General features: G+C 36.1%; 1 protein-coding gene across 1 annotated transcript in view; it reads right to left on the bottom strand.

Moving 5' to 3' along the window:
- Nucleotides 1–6,058: 6,058 nt before the first annotated feature.
- Nucleotides 6,059–20,528, bottom strand: part of MND1 (meiotic nuclear divisions 1) — a 64,667-nt gene continuing 50,197 nt past the window's right edge. The window contains exons 7-8 of the mRNA XM_046657174.1: nt 10,935–10,979; nt 6,059–6,412 (exon numbers count right to left, since the gene is read on the bottom strand). Coding sequence (XP_046513130.1) covers nt 6,306–6,412; nt 10,935–10,979 — 152 coding nt within the window. The 3' untranslated portion in view covers nt 6,059–6,305. The remainder of the gene's footprint in view (nt 6,413–10,934; nt 10,980–20,528) is intronic.

Raw genomic sequence — 20,528 nt, 5'->3', positions numbered from 1 at the left:
TCAACATTACCACCTTACTCCTAAAATGATCTTAGTATAACATAATCAACATGGCACTATAATATGTCTGTCACTGCTCCTAAATATTCTGTCCATATGTGAGAAAAGTTAAGCAACCTCTTAGACACTTTCAGTTATGGTTATGCAAAATAATTTTGATATCCAGGCACTTTATCCTCTGAAGCTATGCTACGTCAAATGTTGACGCCATTCTAGGGGCCGGCCTGGTGGTACAGTGGTTAAGTTCGCTGGCTCCGCTTCGGTGGCCCAGGGTTTACCAGTTTACCGGTTCAGAGGTATGGATCCCGGGCACAGACTTATGCATCGCCTATCAAGGTATGGTGCGGCCGGCCTCCCACATATAAAATGGAGGAAGATGGGTACAGAAGTTAGCTCAGAGCCAATTTTCCTCAGCAAAAAGAGGAGGATTGGTGGCAGATGTTGGCTCAGGGCTAATCTTCCTCAAAAAATAAAAAAGTGTTGACACCATTCCAAAAAAGAACTTATCTTTATGGATCCATTAAGGGAATCATTTTATTAAAAGTATATTTTTATCTATTAAAAACAAACAAACAAACAGGCCATTTCAATCCCTGTAGATACACACTGATTTTATCAGGGTACTTAAAGGTAAAATATTTGTTCCAGTTGACCTAAGAATCAAACCAAATCTGCTCAGATGGAAACTCGCTAAGCAAGTTAAACTCAGTCAGGCGTGGGTCCCCAGAGCTCACATAACACAGGAAACACATGTAAGCAAGAAGTACATTTACTTAAACACGGTAACAACCACAACTGGACAGAAAAAAATTACACATCTGGTCAATTTAAATGTGTAAAAAGTTCCCATAGTTACTTTTCAAAATGTTATGAGAAACAAGATGCCTTCCAAGTTCAGCCTTGCAAAATAACTCACCCTTTCTGCATCAAACTCCGCCTCCAAACTGGTAAGGCATCTCTGAGAGGGGTTTTTCAGAAAGAATTGGGGCTTTAACTTTTAAAACCAGTTTTCAACCTAAAGACACATGAACATTAATGACGAATTTTCTTTCTCATTAATAAATTCCAGCTAAAAGGCAGTATTTTTTACAAATCTGTTTTTGATAACAGATTCCCAGCTCATTTTATGTCAATCTTCTTAATAACAAATCAGAGCTCGTTTCTGAAAACCCATGGAAAAAGCAATTAAAACATCCTCAAAGCCATTACCCTTCCTTTTCTTTTCTATAAAATTCAGCTCCATCTTATATTTCTCATATTCTTTTTAGAGGATCAGTTCTTCATGAATAGGGACTATTTTTTTTGGTCAAGGAATTAATCCTCAGAACTCCTACAAATATGCAAAGAGATATGTTTGGAAATGTTCTTTGAAAATATTGTCTGAAATACCACGCAACTGACAACAAACCGAATGTCCATTAATCTTGGTTAAATAATGTATAGCATATCTTTATGAAGAAATGCTGCATAGCAAGTAAAACTTTTTGAACAAAACTTTTCAAACATTTAAATGAAAAACAAAATAGTATTGATCCATATGTACAGAATGATCTAATTTTTTATTTTGCTCTTGTTTAAAATTATAGTTGAGTATCTTTAGAGACCAGATAGTCTCAATGTTACATAAATTGTTTTAGAGCTAATGAAATGAAGGAGAACTTCCAAATCTTTTTTAAGAAGCGAGTATAAGTAACACTGATACCCAAATCTGTAAAGATAGCACACAAAGAAAAAATTATAGACTGGTATCACTTAATGAACATTGATGCAAAAATTCTAAATAAAATATTAGCATGTAGATTCTAACATTAGAATAAAAAATAACTCACCATGACCAAGTAGGTCTTACGCCAAGAATGTATGGACGGTTGAACATTAGCAAATACATTAATATCATTCACCTTATTAGTAGATTTAAGGAGAAAGGTCATATGTTTATCTCCACAGATGGGGAAAAAGCCTTTGACAAATTCAATAACCACTCTTTACACAAATACTTGAGAAATAGGACTAGATGAATACTTCCTTAACATTATGTTATATATTATAAAACACCAGTATTTTACTTAATACAGGAATAATAAAGGCATTCCTACTGATTTCAGAAACAAGACAAAGATATCCTCTATCTCCACTATAGTTTTATGAGTGGTATTCGTGAATGCAATTAGAAGCATAAGAATTAGAAAAGAAGAATTGGAACTATGTCTATTTGGAGATGATATGATAGGCTACCTGGAAAATGTCAGAAATTATAAGACAAACTCAAACAAAAAAGAATTTAGCAAGATAGCAGTGTAAAATTAATACGCAAAACCAGTAGCCTTCAGATACATAAATAATAACCAGTTAGAAAATAAGATGGAAAACCCCATTTACAATGGCAACAAAAAAGATGAAATTCCTAAGAATACACTTAAGAAGTGTGAAAAATTATGTGAAGAAAACTTTAAAACTACTGGGAAAACTCAAAAGTATGCCTAAGCAAATGGAAAGACCATCCCTTGTTCTTGAATAAGATGTTTCATCATCACGTTAATTTATAAATTTAATACAGTCTTGATTTAAAAAAATAGCAGGAGGATTTTTTTTGGAATTTGAAAGGTTGAAACTAAAGTTTGATGTCAAGTCAGTTTGTCAACTTGGAATGAAACTGTGACATAAAGAAAGGTATATGCTGGCATTCCTCTGAGAAATGAACTCTACCATTGAGAGGTCCTACTCACCCCTAGCTGACTGGCCGCCGTGTGGAATAAGGATTTAGGGTTGCTAAATCATCCAGTTTCCAAAAGAAGCTGAAAATCTCAATTTACATGTGATATTTTACATGTGACTGTGTTGGTAACTAATTTAAGTTAAAAATAAAATGCAGTTTGGGCAAAATAAACATGGTCATATCTAACTCACAGGCTGTCAGTTTTTGATCTTTTGGAGGTAGGCAAACTTTTTCCATAAAGGGTTAGATAATAAATATCTTAGGCTTTGCAGGCCACGTACAGCCTCTGTTGCATATTCCTATTTTCACATCATTAAAAAAATGTAAAAAGACATTCTTAGCTCAAGGGCTGTAAAAAGACCGGCCTTGGATTTGGTTCTCAGGGCGGTAGCCTGCCAATCTTGGTTAATAGAAATCATCAGCCTTGAGACGACATTACCTGACGTCCATCACTCAGAAATAATTAAAAAGAAAAAAATCAAGCTGGGGTAAGTATAATATACACAAATTCACTGCACTGGGCCATTTCATAATGCAGTACATTTTCCTCCTGGTATATAGACAGTATTCAGGAAGCATATCCTGAAAGGGAGTTTATGCATAATTTTAAGACACTTTCCCACCATCTGTCACATTTTAACTGCTCTTACAAATGATGCTGTTAGCTGAAAAATGTGTTCTATTTCACTCCGATCATGTTCTCAAAAAACAGTATGATCAGGTTTACAATTTAGACTTTTCTCCTCAAGAATTATTAGGTGATTTCTTGCTTCTTGGCTGCCAGCTGTACTCATTTCCTTTTCTAATCCCTTAAAGAGAATCATGTTTGATAAAGTTAAGGATAATAGCATCTATTTCTGAGACAGGCCAAGAACTTTATAATCCCATCAGACTAATGATGTGGCAAACATCAGAGGAAAAGTCACCTCCAATTCACCCGTATGGATTGCTCTGGTCCAGGCCCAACCTCAGAAAGGACGTTTCAGTGATTCAATTTGGCTCTGAACAATTGTGAAACTCACTAGGAGACTGTAAAATTTCTTTCCTAGAATCCTTTAAAAATAACACGTGAAGAAAGTTGATACGACAGATATCAGCTCTCAAAAACCTTTTAAACTCCACAATCCATTGAAAAGATATTGGGAATATCAACTATAGCATTATTTTAAAAAATTTTTTTGAGGAAGATTAGCCCTGAGCTAACATCTGCTGCCAATCCCCCTTTTTTTTGCTGAGGAAGACTGGCCCTGAGCTAACATCCGTGCCCATCTTCCTCTATATGCGGGACGCCTGCCACAACATGGCTTACCAAGTGGTGCCATGTCCATACCCGGGATCCGAACTGGCGAACCCTGGGCTGCCTAAGCAGAACGTGTGAACTTAACTGCTGTGCCACCAGGCCAGCCTAACTACAGCATTATTTACTGAATCAAATTTGATCCTGGATCACTAGTAATTTGACTCTAGGTCTACCAAAATCGTACTCAGTTTTCAGATCAATAACAAAACCAATCCAGTACTAAGGATTATAAAGAGCTTGGTTGGACTAATGTCCCTGGACTTCTTAATCAGTATCTCTAATTCAGGGAAGAGCAAACCCAGAAGTAGCTCTTAAAGATTAAGAACAGTGACGTGCCGCATAGGCGAGCCAACTCTTAAGTAACAGCAAGCCAGCTGTTAAACACAGCCATCACTAAAGATCAAATTACATAAATTATGAACTATGTTATATTAAAAACAATGGTACTAAAACTAAAAACTCATCAGTCCCTAAGTATCTTACATTTTACCATTATCTATGCTCTTGTGATTATTTCCATCTATTGTATCTGTATGGTAGAAATACCATATAATGGTGTGCTACTGAACGTTTTCCAAATCTGCATTGTCATCATGTTGGTAATCTGAAAATGGCCATGCTGGGAGTATGTATATCACACAAATTGGCAAAGACTATAAATCAGGCCCTACCCCCACTTTCCAAAGTCAGTTTAGTTAAACATTAACTAGCACACTACTGGCTTATTAGGGTACCACAACCTCTGGTTCGCTCATGTACAGACTCCATCTCAATCGTTGTGCTAGCCCCATAAAATAGACTCAAATTTAAAAAAAAAATGTCGCTAAATATTTATAAAATAGAATCTTCTAGGGATCATTAAAAATGGCTTCCTTCTTGAACATAGATACCTTCTCTCTAAACAAGGAAGCGTCTTTTCTCATAGCAAACTGGGTCTGAGAAATTTTGAAATTCCCACAATTAGTGTTTTAAGGAAAGGCTTATGATGGGTTTTTATGTTTTGTTCTTTGTCTCTCACATCAAATACTTTCTTCTGTGAGTAGAGCCGTTGCCCTAAGGCAACATCAACTGGCCTCAAGAACAAACGAAAATGGACCAATTTGCTAGGCCTACCTCCAGGAAGTGATTAAGCAGGCCCGGAGCAACTCCGTGCAATACAAAGGCCAGATTCACTAACAAATGGTTTGGATGCCATTTGGGTCATTTCAGACATATGGAGTATCATTCAAGTTAATTAAAAGAATACCAAAACTGGATAGTGTGGAAAAAAATTAAGGCATGTGTGTAAAAGGCATTACACATATTAGTTTTGATTTTAAGTTTGTCTTGGAGTGCCTGCAAATACTCTAAATGCCTAAGCTGAACTGGAAAAACATATATACACAGGACATACATTATTTTTAACCTACTCCTCTTTAGATAGTTGGAAAAATAAGCCCTGAACTCCAGTTGGTGATGTGTACCATACTAATACCACTCCATCATGTTATAAAAAGTGCATAAATCAAGACAAAGGGCCATGTGCTTTACTCTTTGTAGTAGAAAGCCATCAAAAATTCAAAAGAAAGTAGTTTTTATGTCTAAGGGATTACTACCCAACTCTAAATTTTAACTTTTTTTTCTGCTATCCCCCCAGTACATAGTTGTATATTTTAGTTGTGGGTCCTTCTAGTTGTGGTATGTGAAACACTGCCTCAACATGGCCTAATGAGTGGTGCCACGTCCACACTCAGGATCCTAACAGGTGAAACCCTTGGGGCCCTGAAGCGGAGTGCGCGAACTTCACCACTCCGCCACAGGGCCGGTCCCCTCAACTCTAAATTTTAGGAACAACAACTTTCTGTATTTTTTCTGTGGGAAATTTGCAAATATGATGCAGTATACTGAGAATCAATGACATTTTCCACTAAATGTTGAAAAACAGTAAAGCAGCCATTAGGGTTTTAAAGGTCATTTCCAAGCATTTATGTATGGGTGTATGTGTATAATAGAGCCTTCAAAGGTACCCTTAGTTCTTAATATTTATTTGACTGAAACTAAAAAATGTTATCATGTCATGATGGCTTTGATCTCTAAAAAATTATCTGTAAACCTAATGTAGGCGGATGGCTATCGTCCTGTTTTTGATGGATCAAAAAGAGTGAAAAACACCTACTCTTTACACTTTATTTAAAATTAGTAAAATGATAAACACAGGTATAGGTAAATGACAATTCAGTACATTTAGTTGGATCATATAAAAATTTACATATTCACAAGCACACAGATCCTTCACCAACAATGAATATTTCAGTCTATGTAGTCAAAGTCTTCTGGAATTCCAAAATTTTTATCAATTTTATTTTCTTCGAAACCAAATTTTCTTTTGGCCCAAGATTTTATGGCAAATATGTTATCTATAAAGAAAATTGAGACATATTTTTGAGAATTGAAAACCATAAAACATTTCAAATATAATTATATTCTTTTCACTTCTGTTACTTTCAAGAATAAGGGCAATTAATTTCAGGAGAAAATACTTATGAGTATGTTAAATAAATAGATATACTAAAAATTTAGTAGATTAGTTGTCACTGAAGAATACCTTTCTTAAGAACAATGTAAAGACGGGGAAAGGCTGCGGGTGCCTCTTCCACATTTCCACAGCAGAGGCCAGGATTCTGTTACCTCAGGAATTAGAGTTGCTCCTGTTTCCAAAGGGAACACATTCCCTCCGGACCCTCTCCCCTCCCCCACAGAGAGTAATGGCTTCCAGACAACCGGGCCAGCGTGAGAGAGGAGGGGTGAGGCGGAGGGAAAGGGGTTTTCCTCTCTTAAGACTAAGATGGAAACAGATGTAACCTCAGTGTCCTCTAGGGGGAATTTAAAATGAATTTTACCAATGAAAGAAGTGTTAGATCTACTTAAAGGAATTTATCCCAAGGAAATAAAATAAATTGTGTACAAAGATTTATGGTCAAATCTTTATCCCAGTGTGAGAAAAGAAAAAACTAAAAGCAACCCCAATGTCTCATTACCTGGCAGGGTGTCTATGCGCAGGCAGTGAGGGACAGGGGGCAACAGCAACATGCTCATAGTGGCTGCACATGGGGAGCAGGAATGATGGCCAGCTCTCTTTTTTTAATTTTACACCTTTTCTTTAATGTAATATATACCACCTTTATAATGAATTTTTATTATAAATATAGAAAAAGAATGGTAAAAAGTTTTCTGGTTCAGAGTATTCTATAAAATTTTCAGTACTGTATTAGTAATGATAAGGAAGTGTTAAAATAGATTTTTTTGGAGTGTTATGGGCTGAATTGTGTCACTTCCCCTAACTTCGTATGTTGTAGTCCCAACCCCCCAGTATCTCAGAATGTGACTGTATTTGGAAAGTGGGTCTTTAAAAAGGTGATAAAGTTAAAACGAGCCCATGGGATGGGCCCTAATCCAATCTGGCTGGTGTCCTCCTAGGAAAAGGAAACGTGGACACACTGAGACGCCAGGGGCACGCATAGGAAAGACCAAGTGAGGACACAATGAGGAGGTGGCCATCTACAAGACAAGGAGTGAGACACCTAAGAAGAAACCAAACCTGCCGACACCTTGATTTTGGACTTCCAGCCTCCAGAACTGTGAGAAAATTAACTTCTGCTGTTTAAGCCACCCAGCCTGAAGTACTTTGTTACGGTATCCTTAGTAAATTAATATATGGAGTTTGATCACATTTAAAAATATTGCTTTCGGAAGTCTAATTCCAAGTATCAAATAATGATAATTAAACGTTTGGAATGAAGTTCATTTCTAAGGTGAATACTACTACACCAAACAGAATAATGTGTCTTTACTTTTTGTAACAATTTAAAACAAATCTCTACTTTTCATAAGAACCTAAGAGAGCGTACTAATAGCATGAGGTACTCCAGAATGATTTGTTTAGTTTTACTAGTGTCTGCACAACCCGTACATTCTTGTCAATCACAGCCAAACACTTACAGAGGATAGAGAGCCCACTGCTACCTAAGACAGGTATTACATGCATTACACGTATTCCAAAACATAAAGAGCCTGTGCCTTCAAGCTGACACAAGAATAGAGAGAGAAAAATCAGTTTCTTACTAATCAATTCCAAAGTGATATGTATGTTAGAGATGAAGTATTATGTGTACGTCTTCCAGAATGGGCTCACAGAGTACAGAAAGATTTGCAGGAAATTCGAGAACAGATGCAACACTGTAGGGAGACTGGAGGAATGGACTTCAAACTCGGATCAGAAGAGAGGAAAACGAGGCGCCTTAGTAAGGCTATAGGCTTTGCAGGAAGGAATTTCTGGCTCACATGAGGGCAAGAAACCATTTTATTATAAACCGTCAAAGATTAAAAACAAACAAAAGAATAAACAAAAGCCTCTTCACAACAACGCTTAATGGACCAATTCAAAAAGACTATTTAAACATGTCCTTGGGCCACTGGATGTCTGCTTCAAGACAATGTTACCCATAATCTTGATAGTTCATTGCCTGTCAAATAATTTTCCCATTATATGGAAATTTTTATAAATGGATAAAAAGTAAGCTTTTTTCTTTGTAAAAGAGATAACCTTAAGACTGGTAGAATTCCTGTTAATTTATATGGAGGCATCCCTGAGATGTACATAGGAATAAGAGGGGCAACATCATAGTCGTGAGTCCGTGTTAGGACCTCACAACATTTATCTCCCTCGCTCATTAAGATGCCTCCTATACAAAGTCATAAAAACTTCACTATCTTAATTAAGCAAGGTTTTATATGATATAATTTGAGTCACATTTAAAGTGTATTTAATATCACGAAACATTTAGATGTCATATTTATACCCTAAGGTAATCTCACATTCTACAAAACTGAAATACTGAATTACTGAACAGTGAATATTCTCAACTCTAGATACATTTCGGGACTTTTTTAAGTACAAAGAAACCAAACTTTAATAATTACATAACAACTTCTAGTTATAAGTATTCCTGATGTTTTCTTTTTGTTTGTTTTGAAGTCAGGGAGGTTTTCTGAGATGTAATTTAACTCCATGATCTTTTCATAACACTTTGATGCTGGAAGGAGCAAACTGTAACCTCATGGGAACAGGGTTCTTAACAGCTATTTCTGCTGTTCTAAAAATATCTTCCTTCCTTCATGATTTTTAAAGTTTCAGGTTCTTTCTCAGCTAAAAATATAGGGGGGAAAAGTTGTTCAAATTTTTTTTATATAATAATTTTGGAAGTTTATGATCAACTGGAAAACAGGAAAGGATTTTTGAAGAGGAGAAAGGGAAAAGGGGAATATTTGTTTACCTGTGTGACTAATGTTGTGCTGAGGGCTTACCAACTGCCTTCTTTAATCCTCCCCAAATCTGAGGTAGATATTACCCACATGGAACAGATGAGGAAGCAGGTTCAGAGAAGTTCAACAAGTCACACAGCAAATAAGGAGCACAACCTGGATTCCCTTGAAAGTCAAGTTCTTGGCACCACAGACACAGGCTGCCTGTTCCTAAGTTTGCTGAGCTGCTTGCTGACAACTATTGAGGAAAATCACTTTGTGACTCGTCTTATTTTTAACCTAAAAATCCGCTTGCTTTTTTTCTCATCCAAAATTCTGTATTTCTCAAACCCTTACAATATCACTGTATTTATTATTTATTTATACTTTATTGGACACATATTTTATTATTCTCTTTTCTTTAATGTTAGTTTGCTGATTTTACCATCCTCTGATCTTATCACTAAAGCATCACATTACTTAGGAAATAACTTTTTAATAAATAAGATTGTAATTTTATTTGAACCAAAGGCCAATTACACTGATTTTATCAATCTACTTAATTCTGAAATGGACAAGGAAAAACGATTCTTAAACTTCTTGTGAAATGCAGAGGCCTGGCATGGAGTCAGGGAAACCTGGCTCAAATCTCTGTTCCTCCAGTGACTAATCACCTTCGACTTTAGGCAGTCACTTCAAGTTTTCTGCATCTCTGCGTCAATGCAATCTTACTCGTACTCTCCCACAGAAACAGAAGGATGAGTAATACATGTGAAGGCATTATAGACTTGCCAGGATGGAAAATTTCAATTACCATTATTTTATAACAAAATACTGGAAAAACATCAGTGTAATTTTAGGACCAGTTTTAACAATACCAATTACATTTGTATATAATTCACAGGAATCATTATTTATTAACTTTATTTTAAACTTTAAGACATAGATAACGCCTTATTAATTCCCATTTCTTAGACTATGTCTGGTCTAGACCTGAGGGTGTATCCATTGGCAAACAAACTGATGAAGCATTTACATGAAAGCAAGTATACAGAGAAGATGGTATCATGCAGTGGGTAAGAGCTTGGATTCTGCAGTAAGAAAAGCAGGCGGCCATGGGCTCCTGATGGCCTTAGTTTCATCTCTAAAATTAAGGATAATAGTCCTATCTACCTCACAAGACGGCTGTGGAGATAAAATGAGAATGCACCACAGACACTCTACGATTCCTGGCTTATAGTCAGCCCTCAACAAATGTTAGCTATTATTATTATTGGCAAGAAGACAAATCTTTAGGATTCCACGAAACTCTTAAAGTTGTATCTTGCATTTATGTATATGAAGGTTAAGTGATTAGCCCAAGTGACTTATCTGGGAAAAGTTACACAAAAGTTAAAACTGGAAGCAATCATTGGTTTTACAAAAATATCTTATACTTTACAAAATGACTCATAATAAGATTTTTAAAAATAACCTTAAGCAACTGAAATGATTTAATATATAAAAACTTGATTAATACATACATTTCCAGAATGTCTTTTCTTGAATAAAACTATGTACAATAGCTTCTGCATTTCACATGATAGCAAGTATGGAAGAAGTTTCACTATAGTTTACTAAAGCTATTATAATACATACCAGTCCATCTGTTAGCAGCTTCTTTGGCTACTTTATTTGCCTGACCTGGAAAAAAAAAACGTACACACACACATAATCATCTTCATCTAACTAGAGACTCACTTTTTTTATATGAGCCAAAGGTTATACAAATAAAATGGCTGTGAGAAACAGTTGATATAATGACATACTGTATTTCACGAACCTGCTCAGCTTTCCAAGGAAATTTTAGATGGGTGCAGTTATATTAGTCATGAATAGAAAGTCAGTGGAACAATTTCCTTTTCCTAAATGACCATTATTATTGTACCTTCTCCTTTAAAGACAACATGGAAGTTTAAGCAAGATGTGTTTCTCAATTTGCAATACCAAAAGAGGATAAAATAACTTAAGTTTAATGGTAAAATAATTTAAGTTTATACACATATATTAGACTACAATAAACCTGACCTTAAAAAAATTTTAATGGTCATTATGGTAGCCCTGTAGGAGGAAATATTTACTTTATATTTAATTATACATCTTGCTATTAAGTGTATCTGTACTTATGTTTTTCAAGTTACTCTACACAGCACACAGCAATGCCATGATCAACTGGGCATAAATAGTATTTATAATGATGGCATTTATTTATTGAAAGATAATTTATATACCACAGAAGTCACCATATTAAAGTGTATAATTTAGTGGTTTTTAGTGTATTCACAAGGTTGTACGACTGTCACCACTACCTAATTTCAGAACATTCTCATCACCCAAAAGGCAATCCCATACCCATCACGAAGTTACTCTACAGTCCGCTACGCTCCAGCTCTGGAGACCACTTATTCCTGCCAGTCTCTATGGATCTCCCTATTCGGACATTTCATAGAAACGAGATCATACAATATATGTCTGGATTCTTTCACTTAGCACAGTGTTTTCAAGGTTCATCCACATTACAGCATGTATCAATACCTCGTTATTTTTTTACTGCCAAATAATATTCCATCATGCAGAAATACCACATTTTGTCTAGCCGTTCGTCAACTGATGGACATTTGGGTTGTTGCTGCTAATATAAATAACTTAACAATTTTTGTGTGAACGCATTTTCAATTCTTTTGGATACATACCCAGGAGTGGAATTGCTGGTTCAAATGGTAACTCTATACATAACATTTTGGGCAATGGATAAATTCTTTTCCAAAGTAGCTGCATCATTTTGACAGTCCCACCAGCAATCTAAGAGTTCCAATTTCTCCACATCCTTACCAACAAGTATTTTCCACTCTTTTTATTACAGTCACGTGTCACTTAATGATGGGTATATGTTTTGAGAAATGCGTCATTAGGCGATTTTGTCGTTGTGCAAACACTAGAGTGTACTTACACAAACTTAGATGGTATAGTCTACTGCACACCTACGTTATATGGTACTAATCTTATGAGACCAGTATCACATATGCAGTTGATCATTGACCAAAAATGTCATTATGCATCACATGATTGCAAAGCTATCCTAATGGGTATGAAGTGGTATCTCATTGTGGTTTTCATTCACATTTCCCCAACGATAATGTTGTTGAGAATCTTTTCATATGCTTATTGGCCATTTGTATATTTTTGTTAAAAAGATGTCTATTCAAATCCTTTGCCAATGTTTAAATTTTTTTTTAATTGTTGAGTTGTAAGAGGTTTTTTTAAAATATGTGTTTGGATATTGGACACTTAGATACAGGACTTGCAAACATTTCTCCCATTCTGTGGGCTTTCTTTTCACTTTCTTGACAATGTACTTTGACACACAAAAGTTGTTAATTTGACAAAGTTGAATTTATCTACTTTTTCTTTCGTTGCTAAGCTTTTGTTGAATTTTGTTGTCACATCCAAGAAATTGTTGCCTAATTCAAGAATACAGAATATACACCTGTTTTCTTTTAGTTTTATGGTTTTAGCTCTAACAGTTAGGTGTTTCATCTTTTTGAGTTACTTTTTGTATATGATGTGAGATGGGAGTCCAGGCTGATTCCTTTGCACGTGGATAACCACTTGCACCTAGCACCACTAGTTGAAAACACTATTCTTTCCTGACTGAATGGTTTTGGCACCCTCGTTGAAAATCAATTGGGTTTACTTCTAGACTCTCAATTCTAATCGATTAACCTATATGTCTATGCTTATACTAGTACCACACTGTCTAGATTACTGTAGCTTTGTAGTAAGTTTTTTTTGAGGAAGATTAGCCCTGAGCTAACATCTGCTGCCAATCCTCCTCTTTTTGCTGAGGAAGACTGGCCCTGAGCTAACATCCATGCCCATCTTCCTCCACTTTATATGTGGGACGCCTGCCACAGCATGGCTTGCCAAGCGGTGCCATGCCCGCCCCCAGGATCCCAACCGGCGAACCATGGGACGCCGAAGTGGAATATGCGCACTTAACCGCTGCGACATGGGGCTGGCCCCTGTAGTAAGTTTTGAACTTGGGAAATTTGAATCTCCCAACTTCATTGTTCTTTTTCAAGATTCTTTTGGCTATTCTGGGTCCCTTGCCTTTTCATATGAATTTTAGGATCAACTTACCAATTTCTGCGAAAAAAACAGTTTGTGAGTTTTGATGTTTTACATGGAATCTGTAGATTAATTTGGGGAGTATTTCCATCTTAACAATATTAAATCTTTCAAACCGTGAACAAAGGATGTCTTTCCATTTACATGTCTTTAATTTCATTCAACGTTTCGTAGTTTTCAGTATGCCTTACACTTTAATTTTATTCTTAAGTGTTATATTAATTTTAATGCTACAGTAAATGGATTTTTTCCTTAATTTCATTTTCAGATTGTTCATTGTTAGTATATAAAATACAAGTGATTTTTGTATATTGATTTTGGTGTTCTTCAACCTGCTGATCTCATGTATTAGCTCTGTTTGTTTGTTTGTGTGTGTGTGTGTGTGTATTGTTTAGGGCCATCTATCTACCTATATAAATAAGATCATGTCAACTGCAAATAGAGATAGTTTTACTCTTTCCTTGTCAATATGGATGCCTTTTATTTTTCTTTCTTGCCTAACTGCCCTGGCTTGGACTTCCAGTACACTGCTGAATAGAAGTGGTGAGAGTAGACATCCTCGGGGAAAGGACACAGCCTTCTGCCATTCAATATGATGTTAGCTGTGAATTTTTTGTAGATGCCCTTTTAGTAGATTGAAGAAGTTCACTTTAATTCCTAGTTTCTTGACTGTTTTTATCATGAAAAGCTGTTGGATTTTGTCAAGTATCTTTTCTTTGTCTATTGAGACAATCATGTGGGGTTCACCCTATTATTGGTCTATAAATATGTTGTATTAGATTGATTGATTTTTATATGTTCAACCATCCTTGCACCTCTGGGAATAACGTCACTTAGACAAGATGTATAATACTCTTTATATATAACTGCTGGATTTGACTTGCTAGTATTTTGTTGAGAATTTTTGCGTCTATATTCACAAGCAATATTTATCTATAGTTTTCTTATGATGTCTTTGTCTGGTTTTGGTATCAGGTAATACTGACCTCAAAGTATGAGTCAGAAAGTGTTTCTTCTTTTTATAATTTTTTTTTCTTTGAAAAGTTAATTCTTCTTTAACCTGGTAGAATTCACTAGTGTAGACTGGGCTTTTCATTGTGAGTAGTTTTTTAATCTCTGAATTTTGTTTTTTTTTTTGAGGAAGATTAGCCCTGACCTAACATCTGCCAGTCCTCCTCTTTTCGCTGAGAAAGACTGGCCCTGAGCTAACATCCATGCCCATCTTCCTCTACTTTATATGTGGGACGCCTACCACGGCATGGCCTGGCAAGCGGTGCCATGTCCGCCCCTGTGATTTGAACCAGTGAACCCCAGGCCGACATGCGGAACGTGCGCACTTAACCACTGCACCACTGGGCCGGCCTCTCTAACTGAATCTCTTTACACTTTACACGTCTATTTCAATAGTATATTTCTGTTTGAGACATTATTGGTAGTTTGTATCTTTCTAGGAATTTGCTCATTTCATTTAGCTTATCAAACTTATTCGCATACAACTGCTGAAAGCATTCCTTTATACTCCTTTTTATTTCTGTAAGGTTGATGATGATGTTCCTCTTTCACTCTTGATTTTAGTAATTTGAATCTTCCTTTTTTCTTGGTCAGTCCAGCTAAAGGTGTGTCAACTTTGTTGATTCGCTTAAAGAACCAACTTTTGGTCTTAGTGATTTTCACTTGTTTTTCGGTTCTCTATTTCTCTTATTTCTGCTCTACTCTATATTTCCTTCCTTCTACTTGCTTTGAGTTTAGTCTGCTCTTCTTTTTCTAGTTTCTTAAGGTGGAAGGCTAGGTTATTGATTCAAGAGCTTGCCATTTTTTTAACACAGGTGTTAAAATGTTAATAAATTTCCCACCGAGCAATGGCTTCAGAGCATCCCATAAGTTTTTGTATGTTTTCGTTTTCATGTATCTCACAGTATTTTCTAATTCCCCTTGTGATTTTCTTTGAGTCATCCTTATTTAGAAGTGTGTTGATTAATTTACACATGTGTGAATTTCTCAAATTTCTTTTAGTTCTCTCTCATAACATTCCACTGTCATCAGAAAACATACTTTGTGTTATTTCAATCCATTTAAATTTATTGAGACTTGTTTAGGCTTCACATATGGTCTGTCCGAAAGAATATTTCACGTGCATTTGAGAAAAACGTGTATTCTGCTGTTGATCGGTGGAGCGTTCTATAAACGTGTTAGGTTTAGCTGGTTTATCGCATTGTTTAAGTCTCATAATTCCTTATGTTCTATCTCGTTGTTTTATTCATTACTCAAAACGGAGTACTGAAATCTTGAACTATCTTGTTGAATTCGTTTGGTTTTTTGCTTTATGTATTTTTGTTCTCTTTTGTTAAGTGTATATATGTTTATAATTGTTATATCTTCTTGAATGGTTGACCCCTTTATCACCACAATTATCAACTGTACTTCTTTGACTCTGGTAACAATTTTTGTCTTGAAGTCTATTTTCTCTGGTATTGGTTTAGCCAATCTAGCTTGCTTTTAGTTATCGTTTTCATAGAATATCTTTTTCCAGCCTTTACTTTCACCATATTTGTGTCTGTGAGTCAAATGTCAGTTTTATTAAGACAACATATAGTTGGGCTATGTGTTTTTATCTATTCTGACAAGCTCTGCTTTCTAATTGGACAGCTTAATCCATTTACATTTAATGTAATTATTGATAAAGTAGGCTTTACATCTGCTATTTGCTATTTGTTTTCCACACGTCATATAAATTTCTGTTAATTCCTCCACAATTGCCTTATTTTGTATTCAATGGATATTTTTTAGTGTATCACTTTAATTCACTTCTTTTACCAAATATTTTTGGGCGATTTTCTTAGTGGTTGCCCTGGGGATTAGTGTTAACATCTTAATTTATAACAACCTAGTTTGGATTAATACAAACTTAATTTCAATTGTATACAAAAATTTTGCTCCTATATAGCTTCATTCCTCTCCTCACTTTTTCTCACAAATTACACTTTATACATTGTGTGCCTAATAATATAGGCTTATCATTATTGCTTTATGCTGCTGTATTTTAAATCAGATAGGAGAACATAAGGAGATACAAACAAAAAATACATATATACTGGGGGCTGGCCCCGTGGCCGAGTGGTTGAGTTCGCGCGCTCTGCTGCAGGCGGCCCAGTGTTTCGTCGGTTCGAATCCTGGGCGCGGACATGGCACTGCTCGTCGGACCACGCTGAGGCAGCGTCCCGCATGCCACAGCTAGAGGAACCCACAACGAAGAGTACACAACTATGTACTGGGGGGCTTTGGGGAGAAAAAGGAAAAAATAAAATCTTTAAAAAAAAAAAATACATATATACTATCCTTTAGATTTACCTACGTAATAACCTTTACCAGTGTGCTTTATTTCTTCAAGTTGATTAAGTTACTGTCTAGTGTCCTTTCACTTCAGTGAGAAGGACTCCTATATATTTTTTTCTTTTTTTTTTTCCTGAGGAAGATTAGCCCTGAGCTAACATCTGCCAATCCTCCTTTTTTTTCCCCCTGAGGAAGAGTGGCCCTGAGCTAACATCTGTGCCCATCTCCCTCTACTTTCTATGTGGGATGCCTACCACAGCATGGTGTGCCATGAGGTCCCATGTCCGCACCCAGGATCCGAACCAGTGAACCCCAGGCCGCCGAAGCGGAACGTGCACACTTAACCACTGCACCACTAGGCCGACCCCTCCTATATTTTTTTTAGGGCAGGTCTGCTAACGATAAACTCTTTCAGTTGAGGTTTACTTGGGAATCTTACTTTGTCCTTCACTTTTGAAGGAAAATGTTTCTGGATATAAAATTCTTAGTTGATGGCTTTTTCTTTCAGCACTTTGAAAATGTCTTCCCAATGCCTTTGGTTCTATGGCTTCTAATAAGAAACAAGTTGTTAATCTGATTGAAGATCTCTCATCCATGATGAGTCACTTCCTCCTTGTTGTGTTCAAGATTCTCTGTTTATTTTATGATAATTCGATTACGATGAGTCTACATGGAGATCTCTTTGAGGTTGTCCTAATTGGAGTTTGTTAAACTTTTTGGATGTGTAGATTAATGTTTTTCATCAAATTTGGGAAGTTTTCAGCTCTTATTCCTTCAAATGTTCATTCAGCCCTTTCTCTGCTCTCCTCCTGGGACTTCCCTTATGTATGTTGGCACTCTTGATGCTGTACCACAGGTCTCTGAGATTGCTGATGTTTCTTCATTCTTTTTTCTTTCTGCTCCTCAGACTAGATTATCTCAGTTGAACTATCTTCAAGTCAGTGATTCTTTCTTTTGCCAGCTCCAATCTGCTGTTAATCCCTTTAGTGAATTTTGCATTTCAGTTATTATATTTTCAACTCCAGGATTTTTTTTGGTTCATTTTTAATAATTTCTCTTTATTGATATTCTCTATTTGGTGAGATATTGTTCTCAGACTTTCCTTTAGTTCCTTAGACATGTCTGTCTTTATTCCTTTAACATATTTAAAATAGTTGATTAAAATCTTTATCTAGCAAGTCCAACATTGTGCATATTTTGGTACATGAGCCATACTTTCTTGTTTCTCACATGTCTTGCAATTTTTTTGTTGAAAACTGGACATTTTAAATAATAAAATGTGGCAACTCTGGAAATCAGATTCTTCTCCCCTTCCCAGGTTTGTTGTTGTTGTAACTTGTTGTAGTTGTTATTATTTGTTCAGTGATTTCTCTGAATTAATTCTGCAGTCTGTATTCTTTGTTATCTGTGCCCACTGAAGTCTCTAGTCAGTTCACTTACCAGGGAGCTAATGACTCAACAGAGATTTCCCTAAGCACCTGGACTAAGTCTCCAAGTCTTTGCTGAGAGGCTGTGTGTGTGTTGGGGCATGTTTCAACACTCAGCTAGGCAATTTACAATTCTGCCTTAACTTTCACTTCCTGCTTTCACAGAATGTCAAGGTCAGCCAGAGGAGAGAGATTAGGACCTTCTTAGGTCTTTCCTGAGAATGTGCACAGCGCTATGCATGCATTTGGCCTTCAGGGAACCATCAGAGATGTCAAATAATGACAATTCTTTGGGAATGAGGGTCTTAAAGAGCTCCAGCTCCATTCTGCTCCCTCTGATACCAGGAATGCAGGACTGTTATTTTTCAAGGTTACTACTGAGCTGGAGAGTAGATGAGAATAGGGCAAGTTAAAAACACTACAAAGTTTGCTATTCTTGCTGAGATTCAGTCATTTTTCTTGAATTGGCAATCTTTGGTTAGTTTCTAGAATTCTGGAAAAGTTGTGACAATTTTTGCCAGCTTTCATGGAAGTGTAAATTTTCAGAGGTCCTTATTTCATCATTTTCACTGTCATCTTGGCATTTATTTCTAAGAAAATTTCTTAAAAGTATTTCTAGATTTCCTTTCAAATATTTTTGTGGAAATTCAATTTTTACTACAACTTATTTTATCTGTTCTCACTTAAGAATGGTCAGAGTAGATAAATTAAAATCTATCTTTTATAAATTATTGCTTTTACTTCTCACTTCTTGGATATTTGCAACTAATCTTGGTAATACTTGCTTAATGATATCAATGACTTAACTGGCATAATGAAATACAAATATTTCCTGCAAGAATTATTGAGAAATAAGTAAGAGATAGGACATAGCCATGTCGGGGCTGGTCCTGTGGCCTCCTGGGTAAGTTTGCATGCTCTCCTTTGGTGGCCCAGGGTTCTGCCTGTTCGGATCCTGGGCGCAGACATGGCACCGCTCATCAAGCCATGCTGAGGTGGCATCTCATATAGCACAACCAGAAGGACCTACAACTAGAATATACAAGTATGTACTGGGGGGCTTTGGGGAAAAGGAGGGAAAAAAAAGAAGACTGGCAACAGATGTTAGCTCAGATGCCAATCTTTTTTTCTTCTTCTTCTTCTCCTCCTCCTCAAAGCCCCCCAGTACATAGTTGCATATTCTAGCTGTAGGTTCTCCTGGTTGTGCTATGTGGGATGCCGCCTCAGTGTGGCTTGATGAGCGGTGCTAGGTCTGTGCCCAGGATCCGAACTGGCGAAACCCTGGGCTGTTGAAGCAGAGTGCATGAATTTAACTACTCAGCCACGGGGCTGGCCCCTCAGGTGACATCTTAAAAAAAAAAAAAAAAGACATAGCCACATCTACAAGAACATAAGGGTTAGAACTACTAGTAGCAGAAAAATTGTTTCAAAATAAACCATGACAAACTTAGAGACAAGCCTAATTGTTGTAATAGAGTGCTATAGCCATGCTGTTAAGAACTAAATCCTATTAAAATCAATTTGTGAAACTCATAATCCTTTAATCCAATATAATCTGTTCTGCAATAACATGACAGCAGAAATCCTAGAAACTCCTCATTATCAAAAAGCACATTTTAAAAACAATATCTTCATTGGGGAAAAAGGATTTAGGATGAGTACAGGTTAAAGTCTAAAAAAGTTCTCTACATTTAGTGTTAAGGAGATCACTGACATTTACTACCTAAATATTTAAATTCCTTGAATCTGTGGATTTATAGTTTTCATCAAATTTGAAAAAAATTTAGCCTTTATTTCTTCTGGTATTTATTTCTTCAGATATTTTTCTGGCCTGGGAACCCCCTCTCCCCCATGACATATACCCGTTTCGGGACTCTGATTAAACCTATATTAGGTCATCTGAAGTTGTCCTGTATCTCACAAATGCTATTTTCATTAAAAAATTTTTTTCTCTCTCTGAGTTTCACTTTGGATAGTTTCTATTGCTATGTCTTCAAATACACTAATCCTATCTTCTGAAAAGTTTAATCAGCTGTTAATCCGACCCAGTGTATTTTTCATTTCAGACATTGTAGTGTTCATGTCCAGAGGTTAGACTTGGGTCTTTTTTTTGTATCTTCCATGTTTCTACTGAACTTTTTGAACATACAGAATACATTTATAATAACTTTTAATGCTATCGTCTTCTAATTCTACTACCTGTGTCAGTCTGGGTCAGTTTTGATTGAAGCGTTCTTCTTCTCATTAAGGATTCTGTTTTTCTACTTCTTTGCATGCCTGGTAATCTTTCACTGTATGCCAGACATTA

Source organism: Equus quagga, chromosome 3 (genome assembly GCF_021613505.1).
Source record: "Equus quagga isolate Etosha38 chromosome 3, UCLA_HA_Equagga_1.0, whole genome shotgun sequence".
Classification (NCBI taxonomy): Eukaryota; Metazoa; Chordata; class Mammalia; order Perissodactyla; family Equidae; genus Equus; species Equus quagga.
The sequence above is the reverse complement of the archived record's forward strand: the minus strand, read 5'-3'. Positions and strand labels throughout refer to the sequence as shown.